Below are 13,694 nucleotides of genomic sequence, written 5' to 3' on the forward strand. Positions count from 1 at the left end.
TTTCCAGTATATCATTAAAGTGAATGAATAATAAAATTGCTAAGATACAACATAAATTTCCATGGGCCTTTGCAGTAATCAGTTACCTAATACATAAAATATGTATGCAAATAAATGCCATATTTGTTAAAACATTATTATTACTAAACTATTTATTCCCTACTCTATCAGAGCACTTTACATATGGTTGCCAGGTGATTTCTGATCCAGGCATCTTACTTTCATTTCTTCAGCAGTAGAACTGTTGTGTGCATGCAGACCATTTTTGAGCATTATTGTTCCATATTTGCTAATTAAAAACATAGTTTAATGTAGTATAGCTGACGACTTTGAAAAGCAGATGTGTTTTGGAAAACTCTCAAACAGCAATGAAAATTAAAGGTGGGTATGGAAGTGGAAAGCTACACACATTCCAAAATATAAGGACAACCACTTTCGTGCAATGCCTAAAGAATAACTTAGCGTTTAAAGAGAAGTAGACTTGTGCATACTATTTAATTTCTTAAATATGAGTGACATATCTGTGACCACTATTTTAGATATACCTCTGCACATAATTTATGAAGAAGAGTTTGGATTTGGACCTTGCTAGCTTAAACATTCAGACTTCACTGAATTACAAACAATTGCATTGCCTTTAGTATCTTGAGGTCTAAAACTATGAAAATTTTTCCTATAAATGGAGTTTAGTCCAAAGTTCACAAAGGATGAAAAATTTTTCCTCAGAATTCTGTAGGTTCTGATATATTTGTTAATATTCCTTTTTAAAACCTTGTCACTTGCTGTACCTGTTATATGATACTTATTGAAATTCAGACCCCTGATATTTAGAAATTTCTGAGTGATAGCAAACTAAGCCATATTTGGAGTAGACCCATTGAAATCAAGGTGCTTAAGTTACATAATTCTATTGATTTCATTTGTTCTACTTTGAGTATGACTAATATTGGATATCGTCCACTGGTAGCCAGAATAAGTTTCTTATATTATAATATGTTCCTACATTATGTTCCCAAAATATATTAAGTGCTTAGCACACTTTTCATCATCATATAAACATGAAATTTAAGTAGTAGTTTGCTTAACAGATTTTGTTCCTGAGCCAAACATTAAAACATATGTTAATATAATTTTATTTCTCAGTGGGGGAAAGTGGAAAAATATAACCCACTACCCAGTGGGGTATATTGGAAACTGAATGAGAATACTTCAAGGCTATCATATCATGAAAGTTTGGCTACATGAAGAAGGGGGTTCAGAGCAATCAGAAGGAGAGTGTGAGACATGGCCTTAGCATCTAATAATAGCTGAGCCTTAAAATGTTTGTCTTGAGGTAAAGGAAGAAGAGCATCACTTTGGTAGTTGGCTAAACTTGGCATTTGGGAGGTTGTGAAAAGTGTACTATGTAATCAGTAACCTTTGCTGCCTTACAATGGAGTTTTTGTATATTTTTAGCATGGCTAATCGGTTTTGACTGGGTTGGAAGTTGACCTGCTCTTCCTGCTGCTTATGTCCCACTTGAAGTCCTAATCTTCCTTTGGGATGTTTGTGACATAACACTTATTTGCTGTGGAGAGGAGGGTGCCTATCATGTAAAACAAGTTTAGGATTTCAAATGACAATTCCAGATAAATAGATTAATTTCTGAGCAGAAAGCTGATTTTAATGTATCTCCTAAAATGTATGCACATGTTTGTTTCAAGTTACATATACGAATATATGTTGTCCTAAGCATTATGATACTCTGTTAGAAGTGGCCACATTATTTTATTTATTTGAATGCATTTATAGATGTCTTAATTTTTTAAAAAAACCTCTGTGCAGTATACAATATTTCTGTGTAAAATTACATTACACTGCTTTTATTTTCTGCTTGAGACTTGCCTAAAATAAATTCCAGACATTTGAGAAAGTAATTTAACTGGAGAGACTTTGTAACACTTTTGCAAAAAGAAAATATTTTCTGCAGGGCTTGAAGAAAAGAATAGCATTAAATTGATAATCTGTAATAATCTGTACACCACCTTTGGTTCTATAATGGAAGAAAGTCAGGATATAAAAGCAACAAAGAAAAAAAAAGGAAAACAGCATTAGTAACTGCTGCACCCATTACTTAGTTGGATAGAGGTGGTTGGGTGCAAGACTGGAAAAGTGATTTTAATAACTAGGGCCAGCATCACATTTTGGGGTTGCCTTTGTCATAGTTTTAAATGCCAGACTTAAATTTGTAGGCGCTTGGCTACCAGGTGCTTGGGAGTCTTCCAACATTGGCAAGATCCTGCCAACAGCTGATCTCTCTATCTAGTATGTCTGTGAGTAATTGGAATAGTTTGGAACACATTTTATATACCTTTGAAGTCTACCATGTTTAAAGGACAACCAAGTAGCTACAAGTGCAGAGTATAACACTTTTCAAATACACATTCTTAAATGCCCATAGCATCCCCATAGGATTCCTGACAACTATAGCTCAATTCAGGACACCTTTGGAATGGAAAAGGAAGACAGATGTTGGTTAATAGGGCAGAAGTAATTTTATTTCCCCATAAACTAATGTCTGGCTTTTCAGTATTTAGCAATTGTTAGAAACTAACTTGTAAATAGTACTTTGAATACGCCATAGCAGTTTTTTAAAAATAAAAAATACATATTCGATATATTTGTAGCAGGGCTCGAAATTAGCAGGGTGCATTTTGCACCCAAAGATTCTCCATTTGTGAGCACCTCAAAAAGCCTTGAGTGCCATTTTTTTGTGCCTGGTTGTCACTCAAGGATTACTGAAATGTATGTGCTTTGAAGCCTCAAAGTATACGGTAAGAATAGACAATATGTTAAGGAGTTTAACAATAAAGAGTAGAGTGTTTTGAAAACAAGTACAGTACCAATATTTTTATTGTAAACACCAAATTGAACATGTGCTAACAATTTCTGCTAAAATGTGATATTAACAATGTGTCACTTATGTGAATTGCGTATTAGTTCATGCTTATCAAAATAATAAATAAGAAGTGTTGCTTATTCCCCCCCCCGGGGGGGGCAACTAGACATTCTGTTTTGGTGCCCACATCTTGCTCCTAGCTATTCTATCCCTGTTTCTAACACTGCTTTGTAGCAAATACGTTGACATATCTGATATAATATTGTTGTTAGATTATGAGAAGGTGGTACAGAAATACTTTTAAAAGTAGCATAAATTTTACAGAAAAGAGAATCCAAGAATTTGCAAAATGAGAGCAAAAATATATATAAGAAAATACTGAAACCCAAAAATATAAATTCTTAAGAGAAGGTAAAGCAGTTGCAACGACTGAGGAATTGGTGGCAGCTGCTTGCGGCTAAATGTTCAAAGAGACATCAGTGATACTGTGTCATTTAATAAAAGAGATTGTTGGCCACGTATACCCTGCATTTAAAAATGGTACCAAAATAACCTAAATGCATATAGGCGTCAGGATGTAGAAGTTTGCAAACAAAATCATGCAGACATTTGCATTTTTAATTTTACATGCTTTTTTCGGTTACACAGAGGACAGTCCGCTGTGCAGGTCAATGAACCCTTGCATACTGAAGACTGCAGGACATTTGAGGTCCTGGCCACTGGAAATCTTTCTCAGCAGCCCCTCTAGCTTCTTCCATTAGCAATGCCTGCTGATTTTTGAGCATAGCATATAACTCTTATGGGCTAGAAACTTACTTTTTAAATTTACAGTATATATATCTTAGATTCACAGAATGTTGGCTATGTTCCTTCATATGCTTGGTGCAGTTTTATGTGTATATTTTTAGGAGCTAGATAATGTTTTGTGTGTATTTTAACTTCTTTGTTTCTGAGTAAATTGCAGCTGATTCTTCTCCAATGAGATCTGTTGTGGCAAGTTGATGCATATTTTAGTTACTGTACTTCTGGGAGTACTTATCCTATGCTAGGACAACTATATTATTAGTAGTAATCCCTATTGGTGGTCGGTTTTATAGTCTTAAAGTCTGGATAGATGGATGGCACCATAATTCATAGCTTGTATGCTATAAATCACCTGATTTGCTCTCAAAGTCTAGGAAGGCTGACAATGAACTTTAAGCAGCAGTAAAAGAGTTCCTTCTACCATTCCACGCTTTGAAATTGTGAGAGGGAAAAGCACTTACAGTCTATAGCGTATTGTTTGAGCATGCAGTGACAATGCTGTATGCTCACAAATAGAAGCTGTGATTTTTAATAGACTTGCATGTTTTCAGCTTTCGCGATAAAGGCAGAGAAGTAATTAAGCACCTGGAGGCCTGCCAGGTTCTATATAAGGTTTGTCCCCAGTATTGTAGTTAGTGCTGGTATGCCAAGTGTGTGTAGCACTGCTGTTTAGAGAAGGAAAGAAGAGGATGGAAACATGAAGGAAGCAGGAATGTATTTGCATGCAGCCAATCGGCAATATGCGGCTGTTCTTTTGGCTGACTTTCAAAAACCAGAAGAAAAGCAGCCACCGTGCTAATTGTGGCTAGGTCTCGAAGTGAAAATGTTTTGTGACAGTTGAAAGAATTTAAAGAGGAAGGAAGATCGGTTTAGTGTCAGCTGCAATTAGATAATCAAAGCTTTAAAATCCTCATCTGTTGATACCTTACCCAGAGTTAAGGGGGCTGTGTGCTGCTGGAGGTGGGGGTAGGAGTCTCCCTGTGTGGAAAGGGCATTTCCAAAGCCAGCACAGCCAGGGCCTGAGCAAGCTTGCAGGTTGTCTGGGCGCACACTTGCACTGAGCGATTTTCTTGGCAGCTCTACAGGATGAGGCTCACTCTGTACACAGCCGACATATTGAAGCCGAGAGCCCAGGCGAACCTAGATGCAGGAGGGGAGACAGCTCTGCACACAATGTAGCGTCTCCTAGGATGGTTGGGCAGCACCTTTTCTCAGGTATTTCATTACTCGTTGGCCCCTATACAGCAGCAAGGGGGGGAAGGGGACAAATGGCATCTGTTTTTGCTAAATCAGTTTATTACATAATGTTTCAGAGACAGCAGCAGCAGCACAGCGTCCTAAGCTTTTGGCTGCCTTTCAGGTTTGATAAAATGGCGTCCTCAGAGAAAGAGCTGCTTGCTAAAGATATGCTGCGCTGGGCAAAAAAATGAAGTTGTTATTTGTCATTATCTACTGCTGTTTGGTTTTGGAGTGTTAGTATTTCATGGAGTACTCACTATCTAATAATGAAGAATGCTCTTTTTTACGCTGCTCAGCTGTTTTTCTGAACGCATTAAAGGTTCCCACATCAGACGGAACATACTTTGTAGCATACCGTAGTGAAGAAAATTAAAAGAGTAATAGGCTTTCCCACATGTGTTGCCTAATTTAGGATTTTGTCTCTTAATAAAGCTGTTTTATTTAGCGTTCTCATCTCTTAACCCTTCCACATTTGCATATGCCTTTCTGGGAGAGCCTTGACAGCTTCGGCATTTATGGAGTCAGTGTTGTTGTGAAAGCAAACTTGCAGGACAGATTCCCACTTAAATGTTTGTGCTTTTTGAATTCCTGACTGCATAAACAAGTATTTCAGCTACTAGAATGGAAGAAACAAATAGAAAGAAGCTGACTTTTTGGGTGCTTTCAAATTTGTATTAGTTTTCAGATTTGTTCTGACCTCAGATCTAAGTGCTGATCAAATCAGTCAGTGTCTGTTAATGTTGGTAAACATACAAGCTTAACCATTTCCCATTGAATTAGAATGGAGGGTTTTTTTGTTCCAGGATGCAGATTTATAGTGAATGTCCATGTTTTTCTTCATAAGGTTATATTTTCACTCTGATTTCAAGATTGCTTTCTGATATGTTTTGATCATTTAAAATACCGATTATGATATCAGATCTTGGAGTTACATTAAAATGTTCATTGAGGTCATGATACTGACTACTTTTTATTTCAGGGAGGGAAGTTATTGTTGCCCCAATTTAGAATCGTGGAATTTTGTCACATCAGTCTTAAGAAACTCAAATTGTCAAAACCTACAGCATTAACAGTTTAGGAACTGGACGAGGCACAGTGTAACAGCTGTTTGAGAAGATCCAGCTTATTTGTAGAGGGAGATTGGCCTGTCAATCAAGTATCATTTTAAAGTCCCAAATCATATATGACAAGTACAGAACATGCAATTTATATTTAATAGCTATCAGTGCTATAGTACAAAATGTAAGTGATCTTCATTATTAACTACCGTCATAGTTACCTTTTTTTTAAAGCACCCATATTTTTGATCATATATATGAAATGAATGAAAGGCCTCAATCCTGCAGCTATTTACAAGTGGTTCTCTCTATTATACCTTGTGATTTCTAATCTATGACGTTGGTCTAAGAGCCTAGGCCTGTCCTTTGCTGTGAAGTGGACTAGTATGTTGGCTTCTGTTTGAAGAGACCCAGTCTTGTGCGCCAGCACTATGTGTGGCTCCACCTTCTGTGGTAGAGTGATAGTATGTATGCCAACGAATACCAGACGTGTCATCGAAGTCTTAGTTTACAGTGATAATACTTTCTAAAGTATTTCTTTGATTTCATTTCATGCAGTGAAAACATACAACTGAAAGTGATAACAACTCATATGTTTGAGAAGTATTTTAATATTTGAAATCAGTCCTCACAGTCCTCTAGATCCCTTTTAATAGTTCAGCTTAAAATGTATGTGGTATATAGGAAAATATTGAAAATTGCATGCCCCAAAGTATTGCTTATTACATCTAACCCTATTAGTGCAGCCTAATAAAAGAGAAATAGTACTATTGTCTGCATGTAAATCCTTTGTGTATTAGCACTGAACATACTTGTTTTTTCAGAACCTAGAATTCAAAATGCATTATTATACTTATTGAAGAATTTGTTTGGATTCACAAGCTGTGCTTCTCCAAGGGCTTAGTGAAAGTTGGGAGCCCCTAACCATAAGCTAGACTATAAAGGAGGGAGAAAGAGTCTTAAAGAATGTAAACATAACAATCAAGCCAGAGTTCAACTGATGTATCTGGGTCATTGGATAGCAGACTAATTTACATCATGTTTAATTTTTCAGACCTTGGTCACAGCGGATTGGGAGACCATTATGAGAATACTCACTGGGGACAGCAGCCCACTTTCCGAAGTGAAGCCAATTGCAGCTGGGATAAAGTGATAATAGACAGGACTGACAAGGAAGCGTGGCCTTCCATTACAGGAACTGAGACTGAATCTGCCTCAGAATGTACTACAGACACTGACTCTGCCTCCAACTGTGGCTCAGAGAACAGTAGCATGGCTACAGGGAGTGCCCAAGGCAACTTCACTGGACATACAAAGAAACCCAATGGCAATAATGGCACCAATGGAGCACTCATCCAAAGCACTTCTAACCAGAGTGCCCTTGGAGCTGGTGGAGCAAATGGTAATGGAAATTCAGCCAGAGTGTGGGGTGTTGCCACAGGTTCCAGCTCTGGCTTAGCTCATTGCTCTGCCAGTAGTGGGGATGGAAAGATGGACAACATGATTGGAGATGGTAGAAGTCAAAATTGCTGGGGTGCTTCCAACTCAAATGCTGGCATTAATCTTAACCTTAATCCAAATGCCAATCCAGCTGCCTGGCCTGTACTCGGACATGAAGGAACTGTGGGAGCAGGCAACCCTTCCAGTATTTGCAGTCCAGTCAGTGCCATAGGTCAGAACATGGGCAACCAGAATGGGAACCCAACGGGCACCTTAGGTGCTTGGGGAAACTTGCTGCCGCAAGAGAGCACAGAACCACAAACGTCCACTTCTCAGAATGTGTCTTTCAGCGTACAACCTCAGAACCTTAACACTGATGGACCAAATAACGCAAACCCCATGAACTCTTCATCAAACCCTATCAATGCAATGCAGACAAATGGACTGCCGAACTGGGGCATGGCTGTTGGCATGGGGGCCATCATCCCGCCCCACCTGCAAAGCCTTCCTGGTGCTAATGGGACATCAGTTTCTCAAGTCAGTGGGGGAAGTGGTGAAGGAATGGGCAATTCAGTGTGGGGGATATCCCCAGGTAATCCTGCCACAGGAAACAGCAATTCTGGGTTCAGTCAGGGGAATGGAGACACTGTGAACTCAGCATTAAGTGCTAAACAAAATGGATCCAGCAGTGCTGTACAAAAGGAAGGGAATGGAACAAGTGCATGGGATTCGGGGCCTCCTGCTGGTCCTGGGATCTTAGCATGGGGCAGGGGCAATGGCAACAGTGGTGTTGGTAATATGCATTCTGGTGCTTGGGGCCACCCAAGCCGCAGCACCAGTAATGGTGTTAATGGTGAATGGAGCAAGCCCCCAAACCAGCATTCCAGCAATGACATCAATGGGAAAGGATCAACAGGGTGGGATAGCTCCAGTGTTACCAGCCAGAATCCTGCCATGCAGCAGGGCAACGAACAAATAAACTCTTGGGCCAAAGCTGCAGCGTCTGGCAACACAGGTAGTGAAGGCAGTAATGATAGCAATGGGAGTCAGAATGAAGGCAGTACTGGGAGGGAAGGAACTGGAGAGGCTCGAAGAAGAGACAAGGGAATGATAGACCAAGGACAAGTCCAGTTGCCAAGGAATGATCTTGACCCAAGGGTTCTGTCCAACACTGGATGGGGACAGACTCCTGTAAGACAAAACACTGCCTGGGAATTTGAAGAATCCCCAAGGTCTGAACGAAAGAATGACAATGGAACTGAGGCCTGGGGTTGTGCAGCTACTCAGCCTTCAAACTCGGGGGGCAAGAATGATGGGTCCATCATGAACAGTACAAATACCTCTTCAGTATCTGGGTGGGTCAGCTCTCCACCTGCAACAGTTCCAACTAATACAGGTTGGGGCGACAACAATAACAAAGCGCCAAATGGCCCAGGGGGGTGGGGAGAGCCGGCAAGTTCTACTGCTGTCAATAATGCTGCTGCTGCCAAAAGTGGCCACACTTGGAGTGGGACCACAAATCAGGAGGACAAGTCGCCTACTTGGGGTGAACCTCAGAAACCCAAATCTCAAAACTGGGGAGATGTACAGAAATCAAATCCAGGCTGGACTTCAGGGGGTGGAGATTGGGTTGATTCCTCATCTGTCCCTGGACACTTGGGAGATGGGAAAAAGAATGGTTCTGGATGGGATGCTGACAATAGAGCAGGGTCTGGCTGGAATGATACTACACGTTCTGGGACCACTGGATGGGGAAATGGCACAAACAGCAAGGCTAATACAGGTACGAGCTGGGGGGAATCTTTAAAACCTGGTCCTCAACCGAATTGGGCTTCTAAATCCCAGGACAACAACGTGAGCAATTGGGGAGGAGCTGCTTCTGTTAAACAGACTGGATCAGGATGGGTTGGTGGACCAGTGCCAGCCAAACAGAAAGATTGTAGTGAATCAACGGGGTGGGAAGAGCCCTCTCCACCATCCATTCGGCGCAAGATGGAGATTGATGATGGTACCTCAGCTTGGGGTGACCCAAATTACAATAACAACAAGACTGTAAACATGTGGGATAGAAACAATCCTGTAATCCAGAGCAGTACCACAACCGCCACCACTAGCACCACCATTATCAACGCAAACATGGCTGAACCTCAGCCCCCGCACCAGTCAAGTGCCCAGTCAAACCGGTCCCCGCTGCTTGGTCCAGGTATGATACAGCTTTTGTTTTCACAAAATAAGTATGCTACCTTTTAGAAAGAAACTTTAATAAGTGTGTTATAGGCATTATTTGTTTATATTCAAGCTATACTTCCTGCCTTAAGGATAAGTTTGTATTTAATACGAATAAGGTATAAAAAGGTGTCCAAAATACTCATTGCTATTAAAATTTATCATTTCATTTTCCATTCTGAATTACAGCACACAGTCTGGGCAGACACAAGAGGCTAAGTTAGGATGACCAGATGAAAATTTCATATATGAGAAATGATATGCAAAAGGATAAAAGATGCAGACAATTTGCCATTAGATAATTCTGTGGATCATCTTTCTTTTGATATTGTGGTTACGATACTAATTGTTTTACTAAGGATGGAGAAAAAATCTAAAAGGTGTAAAGAATTATCAGATTATGAAATGATTTTGGTAATTGGCTAGTGATACTAATTCCTTGTCTTAGAATAACCAAGTTGGTGTGTTTAAAGCCATAATCTGGGAATTCTATGGGACATAATGGTTGTCAGTTCATCTGCACATGCTTGTCAGATCACTAGCCCTTCGCAGGACATATCTGACAATATTATCTTCATTCGGGAGCGTTGCTGTAGCTCACATTGCTTGCCAACTCCCCCAATCCCCTTGCCAATCCCCTCGCTTTCACTCAAAGCTCCCCATCCCCTCACACCTCATTTAATCTGTCTAACTGTTGCCACCCCAGTTGCAGATCCCCACCCCCCAAAACATATCCATACCCTCACAGCTTGTCCCATCCCAAAATCCTGCTGCCACTTGCAGACAATAAGGGAATAAAGAGGAGAAAGTCTTTCTCCCCTTTGCCTCACACTGCAGTGGTTTGAGGCAAGTTGTGAGGATAGGGGGAGTTTTGGGCAAACATTGGGAAGCAGCAACAAAGACAGGGAGCACATGAAGGTCTGCCAGGGGGCATGCTCACTCTGCTGGACTGCCTGCCTGCTTGTTCAAACCCCAGGCTTCCCAGGTGGCAGTGGCTGCAGACAGAACATGGGAAGGCCTTCCTGGGTAGCCCACCTGCCGGCTTGCTCTGCCAGCTTGCTCACTTGTGTTGCCAGCCTGTCTGCTCTGCTCACTTGCTCTGCCTGCTTTTGTCACTGCAGTTCTCATAGCCACCTATTGGCAGCCACACAAACTGCAGCATGACTTTTTCCTTACAAAAATATTATATGGTAAGATATAATTTCATCATGTTTTTGAATTTAGTTTCTTTGCTCTGTTGCTGTTTGTCCCTCTTTGATGTGCATTCTCCAACACTATCCATCTGTTTCTATTACTCTGGCTGTCTCCTGCCAAAGACATATTTCTGCAATTGTGGTTGTTACCCAAGAGGCTGCCTAGTTGTTGAACCAGTGATTTTTATTCATTATCTCATACAAAGAGATTTTTGTCTTGAGAAATCGAAAACTCTCTGTTTACTTTTTATTTTTTGCTGAACAAAATAGTTAGCTGTGGTTTGTGTTGTCCTAGTATTTAAAAACTTCCGATTTTTTGCAGCAGTGAAGAAAACTTTTGACAATCCTCTGTACTTTTAGCTAATCCTCAAGTTTTAACTTACCACTACCAGAAGAATGCAGCTCCTAATCATTAATGCTTCCCCCCCTCCAATTTTAATGTCTTTGTGTCATTTTCTCTATTTCACTTGATAATGTTTAAGAAAATAGTTTTGGAGGAGATTTTATCCATTCTGAATGTCTTATGTACTTGGATCCCATGCCCCTAGAAATTTTGTAACCCTTTGACCAGATTTGGTAGGGTTTCGTATAATCAGTCCTATTTCTAGAATCCTGAGTTTTCCTGACTTTACTACATTTATAGTCACATGAAGGTAGATGAGCTACTTGTACTCAAGCTCATTGGTTTAAGTAAAATGCATTTGTGTGGGGGTCATAATAGATCCAAATTTGGGGACAGTCAGAGGGGTGGGATTTGTAGATTTCATTAAGATCCCCCTACCTTTCCCCCCATAATATGAGCACTGTACCCTCCTTGTCATTGTGCTGTGGCCAAGGCATGCCTGGCCAATTAATAAATCAATTATAAATGCACACACACACACATGCCAATGCCCCTGGGGATTGAGCAGTCTAGACCCTTGTGTGCAGGGTGTTCCTATGTGGGATATGTCACAACCCTGCAGCCCCAAATACCAGCCAGCCCTCTCCCACGAGCCAGTATAGAAGGCAGGGTTGATACAGAGATGAGAGTAGCCTGAGTCACAGAAGTGCCAGCAACTGGTACAGCTACAATTTCTGCTCCATATATTTAGGGATCAGCAGTTGAATTTATCCATGAAAACACTGTTTGATATTTTCAGTTTTCAACCATAAAGGAAGCCAAGTTATGTGGCTGAATGAAATGGTAGCTATGACTCTTCCCCACTACCCTAAATTGCATCCACAAAGTGACTCTCCTGTACATTTCCTGTGTGCAGACTAGCTGAGTTTGCACACGTTTGAGGGACTTAGACAAGGCAATCCAGATATTCTAAATCAATGATTTTCTGGATCAATAATAGCAGCATTTGTTACAAGTTGTATAGTAATATACCAGCAGTAGTGACTCACCCAGTGGGGCAAAGCTGCAATGCTAGCTTCCCAGCAGGTAGTGTCACTGCCACTTATCTTGTGGGATAGGGTGAGGGGGTGTGGAGCTCAATACAGTGTGGGTGTATTGACAGGAGTGCTGGATTTGCTCTACTGGTGCATGTTGGAACTCCCCTCATAAGCAATAGCCTGCTTAGAAAAAAGGGTCTTTTCATGCGCAAGGAAGAAGAGACAGGCAGCTGGGGTGGCTAGAAAGCAGTATGTAACAGGGAGATAAATGGTAGCTACAAAGAAGGGCTAGGGCAGGCATCCCCAAACTTCGGCCCTCCAGATGTTTTGGACTACAATTCCCATCTTCCCCGACCACTGGTCCTGTTAGCTAGGGATCATGGGAGTTGTAGGCCAAAACATCTGGAGGGCCGCAGTTTGGAGATGCCTGGGCTAGGGTATGAGTTTTCCTCTTCTCTCTGACTGAATCCAAAGGATGCCTAAAGCTTGCCCCATCATCTTTCCTGACAACTACTTAGTGCAGTTATATTTACAGGCCTTTCTTTACAGCCACATAGCCTAGAAACATTTTTGGTTTCTTTTAAAGGAAAGCTGAGATTTTCAGGCTCATCTGCAATATGTGTTTGGGGTAGTCCCGATCCTTGCTGTTGATTTGGCCCCAATACAAGCCCCTCACCTCCACTATGTAGAAAACTAGCCATGTGAGCTGGGTCATTCACACAAATGCCTCTTCTCCCAGAGGGAGAGATGATCACATGGACAGGCTTCTGTGTGACCAGGAGTTTACAGAGAAGCCACACTTCAGATGGCAGATCATATGGATGGTGAAGGACAAGAGATTACACCTCTCCTCCACAACATTATTTCAGTGCCAGCTCCTAATGAATTGCACAGCTGAGTTCAGCAGTACTTCCCATTTGGGGAAACTAGCATGAAAGCACAACACAATCTGAATGTAACTTAAAACTCTAGTAATGTAATGTGGTGACCTTAATAAGACATGAAAATCTCTTACTTTGAGTCATATAAATGCCTCCAGTGACTAATAGAATCTATTTATGTTGTAAGCTACAAGAGTTGCACTAGAAAAAAGCTGTTTATGTAAGATATTTTAAATTTCTCATTGACTCAGAATTAAATATTTCTGTGGTCTATTGTAGTTCATTGTGTAGGACTACTATTCCGTAGTATCAGCCTTCTTTCTAGATAATGTAAAAATATATTAAAACACAGCAAACTAACTTAAAATATATAGACCTAAGTTATCCTTTTGTCCCCTAAAGCATGTATAGAATCATAAATCTTTATTGAGACATTATATAGCCACATTTGAAATGGAAGTTTGCACTCTGCATGGTAACAAATGAAGCCTATATGTGCATAGAAAAGTAAAAACCTGGATGAATGCCACTTTGGTTTTCTATCCTAGCTGGGCTGGACAGACAACATAAACAGTTCCAGCAAATAAGATCACAG

At 40.6% G+C, this 13,694-nt stretch overlaps 1 protein-coding gene across 9 annotated transcripts in view; it reads left to right on the top strand.

Moving 5' to 3' along the window:
- TNRC6C (trinucleotide repeat containing adaptor 6C) overlaps nt 1-13,694 on the top strand; it is a 115,756-nt gene that overhangs the window by 56,069 nt on the left and 45,993 nt on the right. For 7 of the 9 annotated variants that reach the window (XM_035104579.2, XM_035104572.2, XM_035104578.2 and 4 more), the window contains exon 5: nt 7,034-9,622. In XM_035104579.2, coding sequence (XP_034960470.2) covers nt 7,034-9,622 — 2,589 coding nt within the window. Of the gene's footprint in view, nt 1-1,856; nt 4,898-7,033; nt 9,623-13,694 lie in introns of those variants that run through there. The other 2 variants (XM_035104582.2, XM_060271830.1) reach the window with 1 other exon arrangement.

This window comes from Zootoca vivipara, chromosome 2 (genome assembly GCF_963506605.1).
Source record: "Zootoca vivipara chromosome 2, rZooViv1.1, whole genome shotgun sequence".
Classification (NCBI taxonomy): Eukaryota; Metazoa; Chordata; class Lepidosauria; order Squamata; family Lacertidae; genus Zootoca; species Zootoca vivipara.